Consider the following 24711-nt stretch of genomic DNA (forward strand, 5'->3'; position numbering starts at 1 on the left):
TAAAATGTGACATACAAATCTGACATATAAAATATTAAACTCTAAATTTGTGAACAAAACTTGAAATAATGAAATTTCCCTCAATAGGTCAAGAATGGGCGCCTGGGTGGCTCAGTGGGTTAAAGCCTCTGCCTTCGGCTCAGGTCATAATCTCAGGGTCCTGGGATCTAGTCCCACATGGGGCTCTCCGCTCAGCGGGAAGCCTGCTTCCCCCCCTCTCTCTGCCTGCCTCTCTGCCTACCTGTGATCTCTGTCTGTCAAATAAATAAACTCTTTAAAAAAAAAAAACAAAAAGAATTATATAATTTCAAATTTCAAAGTTGCCAAGTCTAGTGAAATGTAAACTGTGTTCATACCATCTATGGTCACATGGTGGGTCATAATGGAAACTCCTCTGGCCTTCATAAGAATTCATCCTGAATGGGGCACCTGGGTGGCTCACTCGTCAAGCGTCTGCCTTCTGCGGCTTGGGTCATGATCCCAGGGTCCTGAGATCAAGCCCCGCATCGGGCTCTCTGCTCAGTGGGAAGCCTGCTTCTCCCTCTCCCACTCCCCCTGCTTGTGTTCCCTCTCTTGCTGTGTCTCTGTCAAATAAATAAAATCTTAAAAAAAAAGAATTCATCCTGAATTATGGTCTTAGTAACTACTGCACACTGGCAACCCTCACTTAGGGCCCAAAATTCCTCACAGTGTGAAAAATAAGGGTTGTATTTCAACATCAAGGTAATGACTTAGATGATTCCCATCAAGAAAATGCTGGCTAGGCTACAGACCTAAGATCAAAGTTAAAATAGGAAAACTTTTATTAAAGATTTTATTTATTTAGGGAGAGCATGAGCAGGGTGGGGCAGAAGGAGGAGAGAGAGAATCCCAAGCAGACTTCATGCTCATTATAGAACCCAATGTGGGGCTCGATCTCCCAACCCTGAGATCATGACCTGAGCTGAAGGCAGAGGCTTTAACCCACCGAGCCACCCAGGCGCACCATGATGAACACTTTTTTTTTTAAATTTTTTATTTTTTTAAAAGATTTTATTTATTTATTTGACAGACAGAGATCACAAGTAGGCAGAGAGGCAGGCAGAGAGAGAGGAGGTAGCAGGCTCCCTGCAGAGCAGAGAGGCTGATGTGGGCTCTATCTCAGGCTTCTGGGACCACGACCTGAGCTGAAGGCAGAGGCTTTAACCCACTGAGCCACCCAGGAGCCCCTGATGAACACTTTAAAATCACTTAGATGCACGGCAAGAGAAATTAGCAGAAGTCCATGGGCTGAAGCTGACATGTCTTCTAGTTAGAATGCAACTAATCAAACATGTAAGCAACATACGATGCCTTTAACTTCTGTCTGAAATTGTGCAGACCCACTGTGGGTGCTAGGATTTTGTGCAGGTAAAACCACTCCGCTGTTTTCCCTTTTTTCTAATAATTCAAAATTTCAGTCTAAGTTCTGAGATCTACCTATGTTAACTATTATGAGTGCTTACACAAGAAATTCTCCATATATCAGGTATATTTCTGTTATCTTAAATATTTTTAAGATACCAATCTATAACATACTCAATTGTTTACTGTATTTTATCTTTTGTAAATATTATGTAAGAAAAAGAAAAAAACTTGTTCCCAAGTCATATACAAAAATTTGATGAATATCAGTGTGGCTTCTTTTGATGTTAACAGTGACAGCTTCTGATTTGTTTACAATAGAAGGGCCACCACCTAAGGAGACTGCTCACTTAATCAAAAAGCTAGGGGCAGGGGTGCCTGGGTGGCTCAGTGGGTTGAGCCTCTGCCTTCGGCTGTGGTCATGATCCTGGAGTCCTGGGATAGAGCCCCGCATAGGGCTCTCCACTCAGCAGGGAGACTGCTTCCCCCCCTCTCTCTGCCTGCCTCTCTGCCTCCTTGTGATCTCTCTCTGTCAAATAAATAAATAAAGTCTTTAAGAAAAAAAAAGCTAGGGGCAAATAAATGTATCCTTATGACAAAGATCAAATATTCAGCTGAAGGAAGATGTGAGAATCAGATATATTTAATCTAGGAAAAAACAGAGGAGTAGAAGGGTACACACAAATGACATTTCTAAATCTAGAATGGTTGTTTTTGCTTTTTTGCAATAAGATGTTAGGATAGAAATTTCAAACCTTTGCAAATAGTAAGTTGCCTTGACACATTTTCCCTTTTCTATCTAAAAATCAGAGACTTTTTAAAAGTCCATTTCATTTTTGAAATATTATTTTAGGAATAGTTTGGTCATTGCAGATGTAAACTATTTATTCCCATCTTATTATTTACTTTCTCAAGCTTTTTGATTAGCATTTTTAAAACAACTACATTTAGATTTTTTAAAAAAGATCATTGTTTTACTTTTATATCTCCTATAAGTAAGAATGTCAATTTTATGTTCTTGAAGTACACATACAGCAATCTCTCGCTTAAAAAAGAAAAGGACAGTCTTTTTCTTTCATAATAATTATCCCACTAAGATGATATTTTGATATGTATACTAAAGAATACATTAACTTGATTTCAATAATCATTAGCTATGCATATTACCTTTGCCATAGGAAGTAAATTATAGCAACCAATGTGTGTATAACATTTCCAACTTTATAATTGTATATAGATTTTATACTCACATATGTCTGATCTCTCCAAGTAGTAGATACATGTTAAGATTTTTATAACTTATGATGATAAATGAATGTTTTTTTTTTCTGATTTTGTTATAAGTCTTGATATATTGCGTTGATTTTCAAATGGGAAGATGATTACTTTTTGGATTTCCATAAAAATGATAAACCCTGACCCTTTTACTGTATACATTATTATTTTCTATGGCAACAAGTCTCCAAAGAAAATACAAAGCAATGAAACATATAAAATATTAAACATATTTTATGTTTACTCAACTGATCTCCATATTAAAATTATTTGTGGTTCTTATTCACTTAATGCCAAGTCACAAACTAATTTAAAATCTTTAAAATTAAATACACTAGTTAGTTACCTATGTAAAGATATGCCCCTCTCTCCGTTATACAAATGATTATAGACGACTGGTCTATATTTATTATTATTCCAACACCATAGTTCAGAATTCCATGTTCTGAAGGTTAGAAAAGGAGAAGGCAATAAATATCCCCAAGTAAGAGATACTTGAATCTATGAACTCATTTTGTCTTCATCTCTTATGATGCCTATAATTAAGAACCGACATACAAATTACAAGTGTTATCAAAACCTGCCAAGAAATTTTTTAACCCACTGAGCCACCCAGGCGCCCCCTGAAAACCTGCCAAGAAATTTTTTAAAAAGAATCCAGTCATCAAATTGGACAAACAATAGCCTTTAAATATTGAGAAATATCTTTGTGTGAAGATGAACCAGAAAGATGATTTTCATGCTGTGACTTGTTACATAATATGCTATAGTAGTTTTAAACTGATTGAGAAGAAAATTCCTTTCAAAGATAAAGCCGGGTTCCAAGGGGGAAGATGGATAAAGTCATTGAGAAATCAACCAATTTTTTCTTTATGTTCTCTCCTCAAACTCACTCTCCCTTCTTCTCTCCCTGCTTTTAGCAGCTGACCACATCTAGCCCCTCTGGGTTCCCAGATATTCTGAAGGAATGTCCTTCACTTCCCTAAATAGCACAATTTTCAGTGAAGTGAAGGTAACAGGAATGAGTGACTGTCATCTCAGAAAGAGACATGCTACTGTATTTCCTGTGTCAGTCTGGAGGGCTGCAACACACAGGACAAAGAGAGATAACCGTAAGAAAAAATACTATTTTAAGTACAGTGGTGTTAAAAAAAAAAAAAATGAGTGACAACTACAACGTGCATCTCCTTGTAAAACCTTTCATTTTCATTAAAATTAAAAATGACTCCATAATCTGTGGCAAAGTAAAATGTCATCTCTTCTATAGTTTTGCTATGACTCCAGAAGGTAAATGAATGAAGCAAACTGCACAATGATGCATAAAATTGCTACTATATCTTGTTTTCGAGGCAGAGCCACATCTATATATGGAACACAAGATATTTCAGAATGATTGCAACTTGCTGTCTTCATAATTTTATAGAATTAAAATTAATATTAGAACATTTTAGTAAAACCCTAGCAAAAGTACCATATATGCATACCCAGATGTTATATGTGGGTATGTATGTAGAGGTCTACATATATATACACACACATACATATATACTGAATTATTAACACTATAGAGCATATGCCCCCACACCCCATTTCTATCAGTAAGAAAATAATCAACCTGCACGAACTGGAATCAGATTCATTTTCTTCTTCACTAGTGCCATCATCCACTTCTGGTCTATCCAGCCAATGGGCACCGCCACAATCTTCTGCTGTGAACTCAAACGCAGGGACTTCAGAGGTGGATGCCATTGGCCAAGAAGGTGAATTCTGAAAATCCAGTTGGCTGGACCTTCGGTAACCAATTGAAGCCAAAGGCAACTGGAGGCTACATGGATCTAAAAACTTTCTCCCACCGTTTGCGCCAGTCTGTCCTCGATTCCAAAATTCTCCCTGCTGGCTGTCAACTGTAGAATGAGATGATGCTTGATGGCTAAACCACCTCCATCTGATTTTCAAAATCTGCTTCACATCAAACTCTTTACGAGAACCAGACATCCTCAGAGAAACCAAGTGATCGTCTAGGCAACGGGCAGAAAGCACTGCACCCGGATTTTGTGCATCCGACCAAGACAAGAGAAGTCTATGCCCTCCTGTACACAACAAATAGATCGAAAGGCAATAAATCACATTCACATATATATCTGCATTAACTTTTATACCGAGAGAGCAGATGATAAAGAACAAAGGAGAATGAATAGCGATGCAACACAGTGGAACATTCCGTTCAATCAGAGCAAACTCTCATCCACCTATCCTGAAGCAGCTCAACCACTTTCCCCCCTCTCTTTTCCCATACTGACCATTAGCTCTCACAAACACTGACAGCATTCATTAAAGTCCTTTCAAATGCAGAACACCACCCTCTTTTCTTAAACCACAAATGACAGAAACAGAAAGCACTATCCCCTGGCAATATCTCAGTCTGGGGCTGCTTAGTGGATTAACTCTTCCATTGCTGAAACCAGGAATTTATTCCAGAACATTTTCCTTTATACATAAAAATCACTGGGAAACGAAAATGTTTCTGGTTTCAGACTAAATTCCCAGAGGAGATATCACAAAATCATCATTTTTTTTTAAAGCATGTTTTCGTCAGATGAGTTACAGTGACTTTCAAGCTGTGCTCTGTAGATGGCAGGAGGAGAGGGAGGGAGACAAAGGTGGGGCTCCTGTTCGTTGCTCTCCGCTTCTATCTTCTTCCTTCAGGAAAGGAATGTATTTAATTAATACAGTAAGATCTGGGGTAAGATTTCATTTGGGCAAAGATTAGAAAGAAAAAGTCTGAAAACTACAAAGGATCAAAATACGACAGTACTTACTCTTTTCTCAAAGAAATAACTGGAAGCCAGTATTGCTTTATAGTTAGGATTGAGCTGCTTTGATTTAGTATAATTTCTGAATTTGTATGACATGGTTTAGAAAGAGGAAAGTGTGGCTCAAGAAAGCTACCAAGGACTGGGACGGGATTATTTCTTGGGTGTACAAGTATTTTCATGGTGCCCTCTATTGTTAGCAAAACAAAACAAAGGTCTGCACATAGTTACAGTTAAGGCAAATTGATAAAGCGAGTTAAAAAAAATCAATCAAAATTTAAAATACTGAGTAGTCACTGTGAGCCAGACACCCAGGTAGGCCTCGAGGGAGACACAGTCACATAACATCTCGGTTCCTACCTTCAAAAAGAATTGAATCGAGTTACTGAAACAAAAAGTACTTGGTAATTTAAGTAGAAGACACATTATAAAGTTGCAATATTAATATACTGTGATCTACAAATACCGAATTGAAGTTTTCAGGGTGTTCAATGTCTAATGCTGTTTTGCTCGAAAGACAGTGCCTATTCATCAACGGACCAAAAGAAGGCTACTTTGGAGGCTTATAAAAATATTGAGAAGCATAGATCTTAAGTTCACACAGCTCTTCAGAAGAATAAAAATTACTCAGAGAAAAAAGAAGAAGAGGCATGAAAAACCATCTAAAATTTTGTGGCCAATATCGTAGAACAAACCATAAATACCGTAAGAAAGAGGAAACAGATATGGGGATGGTGTGGGGTGGTATGTACCAGTTTCATTAGAAAGAAGGTCTCTGGTAATAGTAAGCTGTATAGAAAGAATGAGGATATTTTATAAAGGAAAAAAGATATTAATAAAAGCATGAAGTGAGCATATTGACAAAGAAAGTTGTGTGGGGAGGGGGATAACAGTCTGATCAGCCAGCCAGACATACCTAATTAATTTTAAGGAGTAGTAAGACATAAACTGGAATGAATATGATAAGATAAAATGCCTTGGGCATAAAGCAAAGGTGTAAAGACTCACAGGCAATATTAAGTGGACCGTTGAACAGGGCAATGTTTTAGAAAATTAATTTGGCAGCGGTCTGCAGGAGCCATTCAAGAGGAAAATGACATTCTCCCTGTCTGCTCACCTCTGTCACACTCCTTCCTATCAACAGTTCCAACTCCACTCTATCCAACTTTGTTTCTATTTTCCAACAAGGACCTGCCGCTTCATCAGTTGGGATAGAGTCTACATTATGTTATTCCAGCTTTTATATGCTATTTGTGTCCCAAGGTCTCTGGGTTTAAGATCTTACTGATCCTTCAAGGTCAGCATAGGTACCTCTGCCCGCAGAGAGGCGCTTCCCATTCCTCTAGCCTTGTGATTCTCAATAGGGGTAGAGCCTCTGCTCCTGCCCCCCAAAATGGCTTCTGGAAGTCACGAGGGGGTGGGGGGAGGAATGAACTTGTAGTTGCTGGATGACCAGAGAGTGCCACAGGCATTGAGTGGGTGGAGCCCAGAAATGACAAATGTCTTACAGTGCATGGTAAGGACCCACTTCATGGAGAGATGTCCCTGTGGTAATTCATCAGGATCTTGTCATCATCGTCATTCAATTTTACATAAAGGATTCTTTATGTAAAATTTACATAAAGGATTCTTTCACCAGTGTTTGGAAATTCATCTGTGCTGTTGTCTGTAGCAGCTGACAGTTGGTTTTTATGGCTATATGGTATTCCACTATATAAATATACAACCATCAAAGTATATTCTTTTGCTCACTTCAGTTGTTTCTTGTTTTAGAATTTTGCAAGTAACGCTTCTGAGAACGCTCTTGTCTGTATTATCGGATGCACATGTATATGCATTCTTATTGTGTACGTATGTATATATGTGTATATATGTGTGTGTGTGTATATATGTATATACATATATGTATATATGAAACAAAACTGCTAGATTATAAGGTATGCATATATTCAACTTTGGCTGTTCTCACTGATTAATACTCCTACAACTGTATGAGAATTCCAGGTACTCCATACGCAGCCAATACCAGTACTATCAGTCTTAAATTTTAGTCTCGCTGATACAGGTGCGCAGTGGAATCCCATTTGATTTTTTACTTTACATTTCTCTGGTTATTAACATTGTTGGGTAACTTTTCATGTTTACTGGGCATCTGGATATCTTGGTGAAAGGGTCTTTGCTTAGTTTTCTTCATTTTTTTTTCTATTAAGTTATCTACATCTTTTTGACTTGTTAGAGCCCTTTTTATTTCTAATAGGAGTCCTCTATTAATACAATTTTAATGTAAACCACCCTTTTCCCACTGTATTGAGGTATTGTTTTTGGTATTAAGTAGCATCTCATATATTCAGAGATCAATTCTGGGTACCAATTCTATTTGTCTACTGTTCTACTATTTGTCTTTTTAAGCCAATAGTACAGTATTTTAATTATAATCTATCATAAATTGTTTAATATTTGTTTAAGCAGGTTCCTATCTCCATATATATCCTTTTTTAACAGCTGGAGCACCTGGGGGTTCAGTCAGTTAAGCTTCTGACTTGATTTCAGCTTAGGTCATGATCTCAGGGTTCTCGGATTGAGCCCCATGTCAGCTCTGTGCTCAGCAGGGAGTCTACTTGGGATTTTCTCTTTCCCTCTCCCTCTGCCCCTCCCCACCTAAAATAAATAAGTAAATCTTAAAAAAAAATAAATACTTTTTAAAGTTAATTTTAGATATTAACCTTTGTATACACTTTAAAGTAGTATTACCCAATCCTCTCCTCAACAAAAAGTCCCGACCCTATTGAGATTCTAATTGGAATTGCCTTAAATCTACATATGAATTGAAATGATTGGCATTTTATGATATTAAGGCTTCACATCTAAGTATATAGGTTGTTTAGTTCATTCAGCTCTCATGCTCACCAATAAAATTTTAAAATCTTTTGACTATAGGTTCGGTGCTTTTCTTACTAAATTTTTTTTATCAAGTTCTGTTCCTTTCTTTTTTTTTGTCACTGTAGTAAATAAAGTAATTTTTTTCTAGTTTCATTTCCCCATGGTTATTTCTATTATAATGAAAGCGTTGAGTACATTTATCTTGTATCCAGTCATTTTATTATACTTCCTCATTAGTTACAGTTTTTGCATTGGTGCTCATTTCTCATTATATTAAGTTATAGGTACCTTTGAGACGCCTAAGTGGAGGTGTCAGATAGCTGGGATAAATGTTCCTGGAACTCAGATCCAAGCTCCAAAAAACTCTAACAGAAGTCTAATGGTGGAGAAGCCGCCAAAGGAGACTGGAAAGAAATAACCAATGAAGTAGAGGAAAATCCTCAAGGTCTGGTGTCAGGCAAGTCAAAGGATAAAGGTGTTTCATGGCCGAAGGCATGGCCACAATGTCAAATAAGAGGGTGACTACCACCTACAAGGAAAAATGTCCACAGGAATTGTCAACATAAAGATTTTGCCAAATGAGATAGGAGCTGTTTCAGTAAAGGGGTGGGGACAAACCCAGCCTGAGGTGGGTTTAAGAGTTAATGGAGTATGAGAGGAGTAAGGAAGGACATGATCAGAACTTGTTCAGAAAATCTGAACAGAGAGGCTGGATGGGATTATAGATGGAAGAGGTGAGGGACCAAGGCAATGGATTTGCTTACTATTTGTTGATTTTTTTAAAAATATGGAACACACCAGAATGATGAGAATCATCCAGCTGGAAGATGAGATTGATGACTACAGGAAAGCATTGAAGCAAAAAACAGTGAAGACTTTGATAAAAGGGAAGAAATGGCACCTGGGTGCAGTGGATGGCTTTGATAGTCATAGGAGGCAGGATGCTTCTTCTGTTCTAAGATTTACAACTTTCTAAATGCATTGATTATTTAAAAGGAAAGGCATACATTAAGCAGTCTACTCCAGAAGAAAATCAAATCAGCCCTCTAAAAGGAGTCATGAAATAATAAAGATCAGAGGAGAAACTAAAGCACTAAGAAATAAAATGACAGAATTAATAAAGATCCAGCTCTTGAAAAATTTGCCAGTGTATTCTCTTACCTTCTAGTAAATACAATCAAAGGAAAAATAAATTAGAACTTAGAGGATAAAATAACAGTTATAATAAAATAGAATATTTAAATAAAATAATTAAAAAATAAAAGACTGGGGCGCCTGGGTGGCTCGGTGGGTTAAGCCTCTGCCTTCGGCTCAGGTCATGATCCTAGGGTCCCAGGATCAAGCCCCACATCGGGCTCTCTGCTCAGCAGGGAGCCTGCTTCCTCTCTCTCTGCCTGCCTCTCTGCCTACTTGTGATCTCTGTCTGTCAAATAAATAAATAAAATCTTAAAAAACAATAATAATAATAATAATAAATAAATAAAAAATAAAAGACTAATACGGCTACAAAAATTTTAGATGTCAAATTGAGTAAGGGAAAATGCTGACAAATGGAGAGAATTTAGGCAAGTGAAGTTGGAAAATAGTCTTTTCAAAGACAGAATTTTCTCAAAATCGCTTACAGCTAGACCTCTGTTTAATAGTTTTGCCTAAGGTTAAGCTTGTCTAAGCATGGGTACTTTGGTGAAAATTCTTCATTCTGACCAAAAAGTTCAAAAATTATCTATTGATACAGTAGCCTGTTATAGCCCCCATGTTAGAAAGAGCTTTACAAAAATTATTTCCCAGCTTTAACTCAATTCTTGGGCCATGCTTTCTTTATGAAAAATATGTAGTAAGCTTAAGAATTAATGCTTTCATGAAATTTAGCATTTTTTAAAAGATTTTATTTATTTATGAGGGAGAGAGAGAGCATACATGGGGAGGAGCAGAGGGATAAGGATAAGCAGACCCACACCGAGCACAGAGCCCATCGCACAGCTTGATCCCAGGACCCTGAGATCATGACCTGAGCAGAAATCCAGAGTCAGTTCCTTAACTGACTGAGCTACCCAGGCGCCCCTCAGCATATATTTAAGTAACATTTTTTCTTGTCTCATCTACCTTTGCCAAACAATATAAAATTGTTTTGCTCAAAAATTAAGCCAGTTCTGATAAGAAGTACTCCTTACAGTAATTATTTTTATAAGATCAGGACATATTAAAAGTCATTACATTGTTAAATTATTAAAATGATATACACAGACTATTCTATATAAATTAGATCCCTCCCTGTTCCCTATCCCCCCAACTCTTGAAATTCTTTCATAGCACTTACCATCGCCTAGCATACCAGATGTTTATTCCCTTATTTACAGTCTTTATCCTTACTACAAAGTAAGCTTCGGCAGAGCTTTTGTTAATCACTGTTGCCTTAGTACTTAGCATGGTACCTGGCAGACAGTAGGTGATCAATAAATACTTCTCTAATGAATGAATATATCCAACAATTATAAGAGCAATAATAAAAAATAGACACTGTGAAATTGTAATACAATCTAATTTTTAAAATATTAGGAAACATTTACTTCTGGTAACAAACCCTTTTCAGTATTTTTTCAACTTAAGAGAAAAACCACAATATGTTACTCTAAGAATTTTCTTTTTCTTTTTTTTTTTTTTTTTTAAGATTTTATTTATTTATTAGAGAGAAGGACAGAGATCACAAGTGGGCAGAGCAGCAGGCAGAGGGAGAGGGAGAAGCAGGCTCCCCACTGATCGGGGAGCCCTATGCAGGGCTCAATCCCAGGACCCCGGGACCATGACTCAAGCTGTAGGCAGACGCCCAACTGACTGAGCCACCCAGGTGCCCCAGAATTTCCTTTTTCTATTTCGTTCTTTAGGCATGAAATTTTTGTCACTTTGAAATCTAATGACTAAACAGCAGATGTCTTTTCAGACTGACCAACATTATCTTCAAACTGATTATCCAATTATATTCTGTTCCTCTCTTCTATTTTAATAAGTGGGGTTTACTTAAACCTGAGATACAGCTCAAAAACTATTTAAAATAGGAAAGCTCCAATTCTGAATACATTTTTCAAAATGTACTTAAGGAGTTCACATGCAATTTCTGCTGCAAATCTGCTGAAATATTCGTTTGTAAATTTACAGGATGAGTCTGCTCATTATTGTAACAGCAACAGTGAAATGTCATGAAGACAGACTGCAGACAAGCTCACTTCAACAGTGTGACTCTGGAAGGCACAGCTTCACTCAACAATAAAAAATCAAGGCTACTGAGGAACGGGGTTATATGGGTAATCATTATTTTACAAACCTCTCTTCACATAGCGCTTTTAAGACAACAGTATTTGTTTTATGGAGTAATCATTTCTAATGAATCTATTCCTGTAGTTTCAAGTGTGTAATATAGATCACATAAAACACTTCAAGAATTAAGTTTTCCCTTGACTATGAGAAGGAGTTATGACACATGATTTCAAAGAATCCTTTAAAGTGTGATGTTCCAGGATACTCTCAAAACTTAGTCAAAACAAGTCTTTTACCAGAATTTGGCTTAAACACTAGGAAACTAATATAATTCCAGTAACACTTAAGTTCTAGTAACATTTAAAAATGATGGCAGAAAATAGTTATTTACATGGATTAGAAAAGACGGAAAATTTGAACTTTCATTTCAGAAATATTATCGGATAGCCTGTACCTCTTCTCCAACTCCATAAAAAGCACATGTTATAAACGTAAAACAAAAAATCCTGTTTATGTAAATTTAACACATCTTTGTGCTGTATGCAGGAAGAACTTAAAGGTGAGAAAACAGACAATAAAACTGATTAGGGCAGGGACCACAGAAAATATCCCTAAGAATTCGTATTAGGCACGGCATTCAAATATTTACCACATTTAAATCAAAGAATAAATGAATAAATGAACAACACAGATCTTGATTTGAAAGATCTTAAAATCTAACAGAGGGGTTTTGAATGAATCCCTTGATGAATTATCAAGGAGGAAGTAGGTCCTTTATCTGGGAGAGGATGAGGCTCTTATGTCAATTTAGAGGTATATTTCAAAAAAATCTGGCATTTACTCTTGACAAATAAAATATATATCTACATATTTTTTTAAAAACTGGCAACAGTGAAGAATGGATTTGTGAAAGAAGAGACCATTAGTAGGGAAGCCAGTTAGAAAGCTCTTCAAGGTGGGCACCTGGGTAGCTCAGTTGGTTAAGCAACTGCCTTTCGCTCAGGTCATGATCCCAGGGTCCTGGGATGAAGTCCCATATGGGGCTCACCGCTCAGTGGGGAGCCTGCTTCCCCCTCTCCCTCTGCCTCTCCCCACACACACCTGTGCTCTCTCTCTGTCTAATAAATAAATAAAATCTTAAAAAAAAACTCTTCAAGGTAAGAGGTATAGTTTAACCTTAGCTAGAGGCAACAAGATCTGAAAGGGAGATGAGCATTAAAGATACAATAGAGACAGAACTTATAGAATGTTTGTGGCAAATGGACATGAAGCAGTCAAACACGACAGCATTTTCAAACCTGGGTGATTGGAAGAATGGTAACATCAACATAAAGAAGGAAGTAAGAAGGTTACAGTTGCACGAGGGTTGAGTATAGCTCTAAATAAATTTCATTTTAATTACGTATCTAACAACTAAATAGAGGAATAAGGGACTGGTGTCTTACCTACCTCATAGTTAAATATCAATCTATTTAAGAAATCAGAAATTTAGATGGACTCTGGACTCTTTTTTTTTTTTTTTTTTTTAGATTTTATTTATTTGTCAGAGAGGGAGAGAGAGTGAGCGAGCACAGGCAGACAGAATGGCAGGCAGAGGCAGAGGGAGAAGCAGGCTCCCCGCCGAGCAAGGAGCCCGATGTGGGACTCGATCCCAGGACGCTAGGATCATGACCTGAGCCGAAGGCAGCTGCTTAACCAACTGAGCCACCCAGGCGTCCCGGGACTCTGGACTCTTAACACTCATTATCTTTCCATTCTTTCCACTAGTTACAACACATGGCATCAACATTTCTTTGGTAATAATAATAGTAAAAATACCTTAGAATAGAATCTGAAATACAAAATAAAGATTCTAGCGCAATGTTACATCTTTCACTTTGTTAAAAATAATTGGGAAACACCTCTGATTCAATCCATAAGTGAAAATTAAAAATAAATATTGAATTTAAATTCAGTTGTAACATACAAAGATTTAGCTTTGTAAACTACATGATGGATTAAAAGCTCAGTTGAGAACTCTGACATACACTGAAAATTGAAGTTGTTTCAGGGTAAAAGCTATCTAATATAGGAATTTTATTTCTTTGTGTACCCCCAAAAGCACTGTGACATATATAAGATCAAGGTGAAAAAAAAAATGAGTGAGGTAAATTTTAACCTCTAAACTCAATCACGTCTCCTTACCACATGATCAGACATCATCCCAAACTACTTCCTCAGATTTACTCAATAATCTCATTGAAATTATTTATTTAATGTCTGCCTTCTTCCCTAGACTGGAAAGTCTATGAAGGTGATAGAAAGAACCATGGCTTTTGAGATACTTACAATACAGGAACTGACATTCAATTTAAAAATTGCAATACAGCACGGTAAAGATATACAGAATATAGAGATTTATATTCTATCTACCTCTATATATAGAGGATGGAAAGTCAAAGCATATATTTCCAGTCTAGCCAGACTTCTTAGAAAGCTCCTTGCCAGATGAAACCTCATAGTTGGTCCATTAAATGGATAAGTCAGTAATTGTAAAAATTATAGTCCCATATCCTTAAAGATTTTAATTGAAACACGTACATATACATTCATTTACAAATCTTTTCATACAGGGCTAATGACATACATTTTATGTGGGCCCCCTCCTGAGTTGGGGTCCTCTTTCTTGTAGAAGCCAGGCCCACCATGACCCAACATCCATGATTTCCATTTACAGTTTCTATTAATGGAGAGAGAACTTAAAAGGACTTCAAACATAATATGACTATGGAAGTTATTAGATCACTGGTCTGTCTACCATGACATAAAAAGCTTGTGCCAGAATGTAAATTAATGCACTTCTTTCAAGGACAAAGTGTTACCATGAAAAAAAAAAAGTCCCCTGAACAAAACAGTGTGCTTCGTGATGTGGCTAATTTACATTTCAGTGTGAGCTCACTTCCTTGAGAACGACTAATAGCTGGCCCAGGAACTTGCACTGCTTTGGACTTTGATGATCTCCAACACACACCCACCCCTAACCCTGCCCCCATCCCGTCCACAGTTGTCCAGCCTTCCTCAAATTCAAGAGCGAATTTATTAAGAACTCTTTTATACTGAGATGTCCTGGAGCATTCAGCTTAATTTTCACAGAATGACTTTTCTTCATACTCATTAATTAACATGTTTACAAATGCTTCATAATTTTTAGAAGGCGGCCAACTGTTAAAAACGGGTTTGTAGGGGTGCCTGGGTGGCTCAGTGGGTTAAAGCCTCTGCCTTCGGCTCAGGTCATGATCCCAGGGTCCTGGGATCGAGCCCCGCATCAGGCTCTCTGCTCAGCATGGAGCCTGCTTCCCCTTCTCTCTCTGCCTGCCTCTCTGCCTACTTGTGATCTCTGTCTGTCAAATAAATAAATAAAATCTTTAAAAAAAAAAAAAGAAACTATTAAAAAAAACCGGGTTTGTAAATAAACACAACCAATTTTCGGTGAGTACCCAAATCATTAGGTAAACAGAGAGTTGTGCCCCAGCATTGGGCACCCTATTTAGCTGTGAGCATTTAGTTGGCCCTGGGGATCAGTAAGGACAATTTACAGAGAGAAGAGAGAGCACGAGGTTACAGCTATGAATCAGTTCAGAGGAAGCCAGTTGAGGGTACTTCTGCTGTTATTTTCCCACATTATTACTTATTAATGGTAGCCTAAGTGATAGAGCAGAAAGCTGGAGTCAGTACTAAGCCACTCACCAGCTAGCTGTATAATTCGGGCAAATCACCTCTTGGGTCTTCAGTTTTCTTTTTGGTTAAATGGGATTAAGTAAATAGCACAGGCAACTATTAAGGATTTGGATTTCTAATAGCAGCTATTATTTCCTAAGTGCATATGTGCATGAGAATACATGAAGTCTCTATACTGAATGGGTCTTTTGTCATCTCACACACTCTGGCAAACGGGTCATTCCTCTCCCCCCTTCCATATGAGGACACTGAAGTCAAGTGAGGTTACAGATATCTGCTGAGTAGCAGAGTTCGTGAAGCCAGGATTGACTCTAAAGGCCACACACTTTCAAGTATAACACATGGCTTCATGCTTATAAAATATTCTCATTTGGAACTCTTAACTACCGTGTGAGAAGGTAGAGTACACATTTATCCCCACTGTCCGAAATGGAAAGCAGATTCCCAATATGGCTGACTTGTTCAAGGTTACATATCAAGGAATAGTAGGGCAGACTTAAATTCTTTACGAAAAAGATCTGACCAAAATAAAAGCAAATAAGGCACAGAGAGAGAGAGAGAGAAAAAACAGTCCTTAACGAAAACATCACTCCTAATTTAGCAAAATACTAAGTTCATCATAATTGCCATTAAACGCCAAAGTGGTCTTTATTTCTGAAGTACAAGAGCCTCCCGGATTTCTCCCCACTTGACTCCTTCCCAATTTCTGTCACTAATTCTTATAGGGCAAAGTGCAGATCCACAGTAATATGTATCGAAAGTATCTTTTCATTCCTCAACTGCTTATTGGTACTAATATCTGGTAGTAAAGCAAGCAACATTTAAAAAAATATAAGTTAAACTAATATTATATGGCCTTCTTATCCCTGAACTCATCTGTAACAGTTATCACAGTTGATACTATGAAGACTACAGCGTAATTATAACAAAAGGTTTACTTTTTTAAAAAGCCCTTTCACTTGATGATAGGTTAAAAAAAAAAAAAAAAAGATTTTCTTGCCACCCACTCTTAGATTTTGTGAATTTTGGTATATATTTGCTGTGGCACGAGGATGAAGACTGTCATGCCATCGAGATAATGGCAAACCACACAGCCCTACTGATCCTTTAAGGCTGGCATGTGCTGTGACACCCAAATGTCTTATGTGCCATAAAAAGTAATAATCTGGATAACCATCGGTTTGTCTTTTACTGACCTGAACCAAACCCAGTATTTCTATCTTCTGTGTAGCTTTATGGTGATGGAGGGAAATACAGGAATGTCAGTACTCTCTAGACACAAATATAATCAAGGAAAATTAGCTGAGTTCTCTGTATACATAATGAGCCAATCACAGATCAAGTTGAGTCTGCTGCAGAACCAATCAGATTTTATATGTTGTGTATTATCTGGAACAGCAAAATTTGGGTAAGGGTAGTCAAGGGCAATGTAAGCAATAGAGAAAAATGTGAAGCACTGTTTCTCAGCTTCCTATAATTAGAAACAGTTAATCAATACAAATGTTACACCAGTTAACCATGATAAAGAAATTCCCTGGCTTGCCCTACAGCTAGACATTAAAAAAAAAAAAAAAAAAAAAAAAAAGCCACCAATTCATTCTATAATTCAACTCCAGCAAAAAGCAAAATGAGTTATGTCAGTAAGTCAAATGGCCATCAGTGGACCAGTGGAGGCTAAATTTATTTCTCAGTGTTAATTCAGTATTGTTATAAGGCAGGTCAGAGCAGGCCTCCCAAATCCCCCATCCCTGGGGTGGGGGGGGGATGTGAGAAATTTAGGATGAATGGGTCAGGCCCCTCCAAAGCACCATGCCGAATCTGTCCAGCGATTCTAAACTCCTGTGGAGCAGAAGCATTGGGTGTTCCTTCTTTCTGCTTATCATAAAATATCTCCCCAAAGAAAGGCAAATATTAAGTAAAAGTGAACCCACCAGGGACACCTGGGTGGCTCAGTTGGTTTAGCCACTGCCTTCAGCTCGGGTTGTGATCCCAGGGTTCTGGGATGGAGTCGCACATCGGGTTCCTTGATGGGTGGGGAGCCTGCTTCTCTCTCTGCCTCTGCCTGCCGCTCTGCCTGCAGCTCTGCCTGCTTGAGCTCTTTCTCTCTGACAAATAAATAAATAAATAAAATCTTTAAAGAAAAAAAAAAAAAAGGTGAACCAACCAGCCTCAGTCTAAATCTCTCCTCCACTCTTCATACTATAGCCAAAGGAAAGTCCTGAAGTCCAACTCATGACCATATTACTTTTACTTAAAGCTTTTGTTTTCAATCACCGACAAGCTCAATAAAAGCCGAGATCTGTGGGATGGAAACCAGTGTTTCTAACAATCTAGGGTTCTTGCTACCTTTCCGGCCTTGCTTTCCTCTCAACTTCTCTTCCTATGTCACATTTTTTTTTTTCTCACATAAAAGGAGTTAAAACACACCACATCAAAGGAAGCAAATGAATATTACTGAATACTTCCCAAATGAAAAGGGCTATGGAAGATACTACGGATAATATGAGTGTGAGTGGAGTTAAATCTCATTCCCTTCTGCATTTAACCTTCAGTTAACTCTCTTATCCCTGCTCCCTGGTGATCTGATAGAAGTAGGTAGGCCAACTATGTTACCAGGCAACATTGCTTATAGTAAAAATGATTAGTAAACTTGCACCTGGACTCAGAGGAACTATAAATAAACTACAAATACCTCATAGGAAGCCACAGCTTTCTCTTCCTTGAGTGTGACAGCTCTCGTGATTGTCATATCCCTTATGGGGCCCCTGGAAGCTAAGTCGATGGGAGCTGTATGGTATATGGTCTCCTGGGAGACACAAAATTTTTTTAAACCAAGAGAGCTCCTGCATCTACCTTGTGTGAGCTTTCTCTCCTTCAGCCGAGCTCTCCCTCGGAGCGAGGACTCCCAGATGGCTTTAGGAACTGCTTCCCCGGACTGCTGTGAGGATCCCAACCACTGAGGAGGAACATCTGATGCTGCCTTCCTGGCAAGCTGTGGTTCCTGCCTACTACCCTTCTAAGTAAACAAGCCTATGGTAGTTTTCTGTTGAGCTGAACCCAGAAAGACCCGTCCATTTGCATAGCAATAAGAGTAAAAGAATGCCTTAAAACGGCGTTCCAGATGTTCTACAATCTGTACCCAAACTCCTCCCTCTCTGTCTGCTCTTTTAGATTAATGTATATCCCTGACAAATCAAATACACAGCCTTTACTCACTCTCTCTGTTATTATTCCTTTTCTGGGGAGCCTGTGTTTCGGGGAACATATACTACCTCCCTTTAGTCCATTCCTTCAGCCATCTGCTGAGATGAAGCTATCGGTATTCACAACCAGAGAGAAAGGAAATACTGGGTAGGTAAAAAATGCAAGGGAACTTTGCTAAGAGAAGCTAAGTGTACACACTTACAGAAAACGAATGGAAATTTACTGAGAATAAAAAATAGGTTGAAGTTGGTGGAGAGATATGGCAATAGCATGCTGAAGTGTAAAATGTCCAGATAGAGTTATCAAGACCAATTGTAGAAAAGAGCAGAGCAAGGCAGTATATCGAATGCTCCCTTTTTTCCCCACATTATTAGCCATGGGGAGAAACCCAGATGGGCATCAAAAGCAGGTGACTTGTAAGAGTTAGATGATTCAGTAATCCTTGGGAGAGGGAGAAGAGATGGAGGAAAGGATTACAAAGGAGATGGGGTTTAACAGCAGTTCAGGTAAGGGACAGTGTTGGTACAAGTGCCCCAACTCTACCTTCTTACCCCATTATCCTCATCAGCCTGCCCAGTAGAATTTGCAAGCTCATGTTAATTGTGTCATAGAACTTCCATTGGCATCACAGCTTTCTTTAATCCCAAACTATCAGAACCACCTCCTTTATTACAAAGTTGCCGAATACCCTAACTTTTTATACGTTAGGGTCAACTCCATGATTTCTGAACTCTGCCTGTGGTAAACTTAAGATGTAATAAAGATGTGGCACTTAGACAAAAACATCAGTTCTTCTGGACTTGCTAAAGGCTCTAGTAGGTTTTTTTTTTTTTTTTTTTAAGATTTTATTTATTTATTTGACAGAGATCACAAGTAGGCAGAGAGGCAGGCGGGGTAGGGGGGGGGAAGCAGCTCCCTGCTGAGCAGAGAGCCCGATGCGGGGCTCGATCCCAGGACCCTGAGATCATGACCTGAGCTGAAGGCAGAGGCTTAACCCACTGAGCCACCCAGGTGCCCCTCTAATAGGTTTTCTTGAAGTGTGTGAATTCTTAGGTTAAAACACCCATTTGAAAGCAAAATAAAGAAAATCAGTCAACAGAGAAAAAGAGGAATGAAGTACACTCGCAGAGAGACACTAGCAAGGTATCATAGAGATATAGAGAAGGAAAGCAGCTCGTTTTTTTTTTTTTTGAAGATTTTATTTATTTATTAGAGAGAAAGTGAGAGACAGCACAGGGGGAGGGGGGAGGGGGAGACAGAGGGGATGGGGCAGAGGGAGAAGCAGACTCCCCCTTGAGCAGAGCCCAGTCTGGCTTGACCCCAGGACCCTGGGATCATGACCTGAGCTGAAGGCAGCCCCTTAACCAACTGAGCCAACGAGGCGAGGCGCCCCTTCAGCTCCCAACTTTCTGTTACTGATGTCAGTTGGTTCTGAGACTGAGCTGTATTCCCTGCTCTTGGACTCTGTGACATAAAGCTGTATCTTTCTTTTAACAAAACACTCTTTTTGGTTAAGCTAGTTTAATTTGTCACCAAAAAGTCCCTAACCCAGAAACAGAGATTGGGGCAAAGTGTATATATAATCAGGTTTTATCATATTGAAAGATTCTGTTAATGTCGTTTTAAAGAGAAAGAGAGAACTCAATTATAGTTATTTTATTTGGGGCTGTTAATTTCCCATTCATCTTTTTACTCTCACAGGATCTAACATAGTGCCTTATACACACCACATTTAACACATTTAAATGTTTATAGAATGAAAAAATAAATGTTTATTGAAGGAGCCTATAATTAGAAAAGAATGAAATCTATTTGGTCAAAATAGTTTGCCTAATTATGGAGTCTTCGAAAGCATTTCATTTCTAATTAATAAAAAATATTCTTTGCAATTCTCATTAGCATAATTCTATGATTAAACACACATACATACACACAAAAAATGCTGTATTCTGTGCTCTAAATACTAAAAGCATAATTTGGATTTCATTTATTCAGATTTTGTTAACTCATGGGACTGTAAAGCCTGCTAAGTGTAGTCATTAAGACTACCAGCAGACTCTTACAGTTCTCCTCCTTCTGCGTACAGGATAGAACTGCATTTCTCAACCTCCTTGAAGTTGGATGTAGCCATGATTTCTTTGGCCATTAAAATGGCAGTGGAGGGGCGCCTGGGTGGCTCAGAGGGTTAAAGCCTCTGCCTTCGGCTCAGGTCATGATCCCGGGGCCCTGGGATCGAGCCCCACATCGGGCTCTCTCCTTGGTGGGGAGCCTGCTTCCTCCTCTCTCTCTCTCTCTGTCTGCCTCTCTGCCTACTTGTGATCTCTCTCTGTCGAATGAATAAAATCTTTTAAAAAAAAAAAAAAAAAAAATGGCAGTGGAGGGCGCCTGGGTGGCTCAGTAGGTTAAGCTGCTGCCTTCGGCTCGGGTCATGATCTCAGGGTCCTGGGATCGAGTCCCGCATCGGGCTCTCTGCTCAGTGGGGAGCCTGCTTTCCCCCCTCTCTCTGCCTGCCTCTCTGCCTACCTGTGATCTCTCTCTGTCAAATAAATAAATAGAATCTTTAAAAAAATAAAAAAAATTTTTAAAAATGGCAGTGAAGTTACACATGTCCCTTCCACGTAGAAGCCTTTAAGAGCCAAGGTGCAATTCATCACCGCCTGCCACCCCTCAGCCCTAACAATTGTGGAAGCCTTTGTTGAGAGCGAGCCTCTGCTAAACTGGGGCTCCGAATGACCACCTGGAACCGAGTTCTCATGTTGACGCTAACTGCACACGTCCTGTAACTAAGAAACAAACCTTTTTCTAAACCACTGAGATGTGAAGGTCTTCTGTTACAATAGACTAATTCACCATACCTGGCATATTCAGCAAACACTTCTCTCATACATGGAGTAAAAACAAGGACTAGCTCTGGCCTTTAATTTGCCTTCAGAATAGTAACATTCTGTATAGCACTGCAACATTTATAGAAATGCTTTCTTAGAGCAGTGCACCTCATCTTCCAGACTCTCAAAATCCAAACACAGCAACTGAACGGAGTCAGATTCATTTTTGGACCAATCCCTCCTTCTCTCAATTCCCACTACCTGCTATCTGAAACTCAGGGACCAAATATATTTGGAGGAGGTGCTATTCCTTGCCTTTCAAACCCTTGCAATCTGAACTCAGGAGTGAAAAAAAAATTTAGACATTAAAGGATCCTTGATCATTATTTTATTGGTTCCCTTAAAGCTGTTTTGCTACTACAATACCTCTTAGACCTTCAATGTCTGTTGAATGAGCTGTGTGCTATCATCATTCTAATTTTACAAACAAGGAAAAAGATTTAGGGAGGTTCATAAACTTGCTGGGAACCTTACACATTAGCGGCACAATCCCAGATTTTCGGGTTTCAAATCCCTTGCTCTCTCCATTTCCACTATGTACCATGCTTTCTAAGGTCTCTCACAGCTACAGATTTCCAGGATTTGATACTAAATTAATAATATCAATAGTGTTGTGATTTTTTTTAAAAACCATGCTAATCACATATTTACATCCAAGAATAATTAAGGTCATTCTTTAAGTAATTCTACTTGGCTGAACATAGTCTAATTCAGAATCCTGAGTGCCCTGAAGCACAGAACATGAAGAAATCTTAGAGATCACTTGGTCCTAGAGGCATATTGCAGAACAATGAAGAACTAGGAAAGAATTCAGGGGGAAGGTAGCCTTTTCTTTTGACATACAGTCTACTTAAAATTCTGACTTTTAGATTATCTTCACTTTGGTTCTTACCACATCAGCTAACCTAAAACTCTTTGCTCTCCCAATTTTTATCAAACCTCAATTTAAGAAATACTTGTGAAGGATTGCCTGTCCATCCATTTCTATAGGTTCAGTGGTTCTCAACAGTCAAATAAATTTGGAAAAGGTCACTGAATATAGCCTCCTTTAAAAGAGTCATCTTTCACATTAGTCAAGAAATTGAGTAAAAAACTACTGAAATTGGTCTAACCCAGCTATTTCAAAGTTATATGAGTTTAGACTCTTATTTCAAGAAATAAACTATTGATTGTCACTTCTTAGAACAGTTTGGGAAATACTGTTCTAGTTAATTCTGAAATGTTATGACTGGATCAAGTTAAGCCTTCAGGGAACTTATCTCTAGAGTTTTATTCCTGCCCTACATTAATGAACACTGTCTAAAATTCTTTATTTTCTGTAGGGATTTTTTTTTCTTTTTAAGATTTTATTTATTTGACACTGAGAGCAAGAGAGTGAGAGAGCAAGCACAAGCAGCGGGAGTGGGAGAGGGAGAAGCAGGCTCCCTGCACAGCAGGGAGCCCGAAGTGGGGGCTAGATCCTGGGATGCTGGGATCATGACCTGAGGGAAAGGCAGATGCTTCGCCTACTGAATTACCCAGGCACCCCTGTAGGTATTTTTTTTAAAAGATGTTGCCAACTGCATCATACAATCTAATCTCCCTTTTTATTAGGGCCCACTAGAGAATACTCTTCTCAGGCCTCATCACCAGAAAATGCCCTCCTTAGGCAGAACTGGTTTGTTTTTATATTTTAAGCAAAAACACACTGAAACTTATTTTATCCCCTTACCCCCTTTTTCCTGCTGCTGTGAAGCCCAGAGCCAAAACTGTGACTCACTTTTAGTACAGGATCTTACAGTATGCACTTGGGGTTATCTTATCTCTTGACTTTGTTTCCTTTTTTTCCTGCTCTGCCTCAATTTTATCATTCAGTTTTGTTTGATCCCTTCGTACCATATGGACACTAAATGGCTTCAAATCAGTTTTGGAACTCTATGCTGTATGCATTAGTCCTATCTTCTTACTAGTTTCATATTCATTTTTCCCTACCTGCCCCATTACCCAAAAATATCAGTGTATTCACTTTTCTGTAAAAGTATAATTATGATACCAATAGAACATACACATTCACAATATAACCAAATCCGCAGATGCTTAAAACCAGAAAATTAGACATTATTGTTCTTTTAATGGTCTAATAACCAAAACAACTTGTTAAATCTGTGTTCTGAACGGAAGGAGAATTACCATTTATTGTGTACCACTAACTGCCAGGCACTTAATATACAACAGTTCCACTTTTTGAAGGATGAAGCAAGGGCATTTGCATATACACAATTTCTGAAAGGATGAATTGGAAACTGGTAATATTGGGGGGGGGGAAGATGAAGAAACTGGTATTATTAGTCGGCTGGGGGAGCAGGGGTAGACCGGGGGAGACTCTGTATATATTTCCCTTTTGTAACTTTTGCATTTTGTTAATGTATCAACTATTCCAAAATATTTGTAAAAATCAAATGGGACGATAGTAAAGATGGCAGTTATGCTTTACTCTGCCACCACAAACTTTTTTCATCAGTTTTGGATCCCTGAATACGCACTGAAATGCCCAACGGAGTTTCAAGCAGGCACGCCAGTTTTTATGTAAATAAAGTCCCTTTCTGATTCTCCACTCTTTTGGATGAGGCAATTACTTAAAATAAAAACTGAAGTTGTGATAGCCTGAGGATAACAATGAAAAAAAAAATCCGAAATGGTTTCCAGTTGGTTTTATTAGTGGAAGAGTGCGGGGAGGAAGCAACGCAGTGCACGCCTCAGCCGACCGGCCGCACCACCGCGTCCAGAACTTTGCCCAAGTCCGAGCGCGGCCCACACGCCGCTCGGGACCCCCGGCGCGCGGCGGGGAGCCGGGCCCGGGTTCGAGCCCCGGGCGCGGCTGGGGCAGGTTCCCGCCCGGCCCACCCCTCCGCTCGGAGGCGCCCCGGAGGGCCCCGCCGGACCCCGGCCGTCGAGGCCCCGCGGGAGGGTCGCGTGGGGGCGGGGAGTGGGCCTCGTCGCGCGGCCGACTCGCCGCGGCCCCCTCCCCGACGCCGAGCAGGAAGGCGCACTTACCGCGTCGGGCTCCGGAGGCGGCCGGGGGTCACGGCGGGTGGGGGCGGCCAGGCGTGAGGCGAGGGGCAGGCGGGGGGCGGGGGCCAGCGGGCCGGGGGCAGGGATGCTCGGCCCCACGGGCGTCCCCAACCCCTCCCCGGCAGCCTCACCCCGCACGCCGGCCGGCCCGGAGCCGGCCACTCCCCCTCCGTCAGGCTGCACCAGGCCGAGGGGCCACGAACCCGTCGGGCAGTCCTGGAGGGGACGGGCGAGCTGGCGAGGGTCGGGCC

At 39.4% G+C, this 24711-nt stretch overlaps 1 protein-coding gene across 4 annotated transcripts in view; it reads right to left on the bottom strand.

Moving 5' to 3' along the window:
- LOC111149257 (kelch like family member 5) overlaps nt 1–24492 on the bottom strand; it is a 100230-nt gene extending 75738 nt beyond the window's left edge. The window contains exons 1-2 of one of the 4 annotated variants that reach the window (XM_022506215.1): nt 4274–4727; nt 3005–3103 (exon numbers count right to left, since the gene is read on the bottom strand). In XM_022506215.1, the coding sequence (XP_022361923.1) occupies nt 3005–3103; nt 4274–4653 (479 nt within the window). In that variant the 5' untranslated portion in view covers nt 4654–4727. Of the gene's footprint in view, nt 1–3004; nt 3104–4273; nt 4728–24442 lie in introns of those variants that run through there. The other 3 variants (XM_022506218.1, XM_022506217.1, XM_022506219.1) reach the window with 3 other exon arrangements.
- Between the last annotated feature and the right edge of the window lie 219 nt (nt 24493–24711).

This window comes from Enhydra lutris, unplaced genomic scaffold (genome assembly GCF_002288905.1).
Source record: "Enhydra lutris kenyoni isolate GAN:26980312 unplaced genomic scaffold, ASM228890v2 scaffoldscaffold21, whole genome shotgun sequence".
NCBI classification, from domain to species: domain Eukaryota; kingdom Metazoa; phylum Chordata; class Mammalia; order Carnivora; family Mustelidae; genus Enhydra; species Enhydra lutris.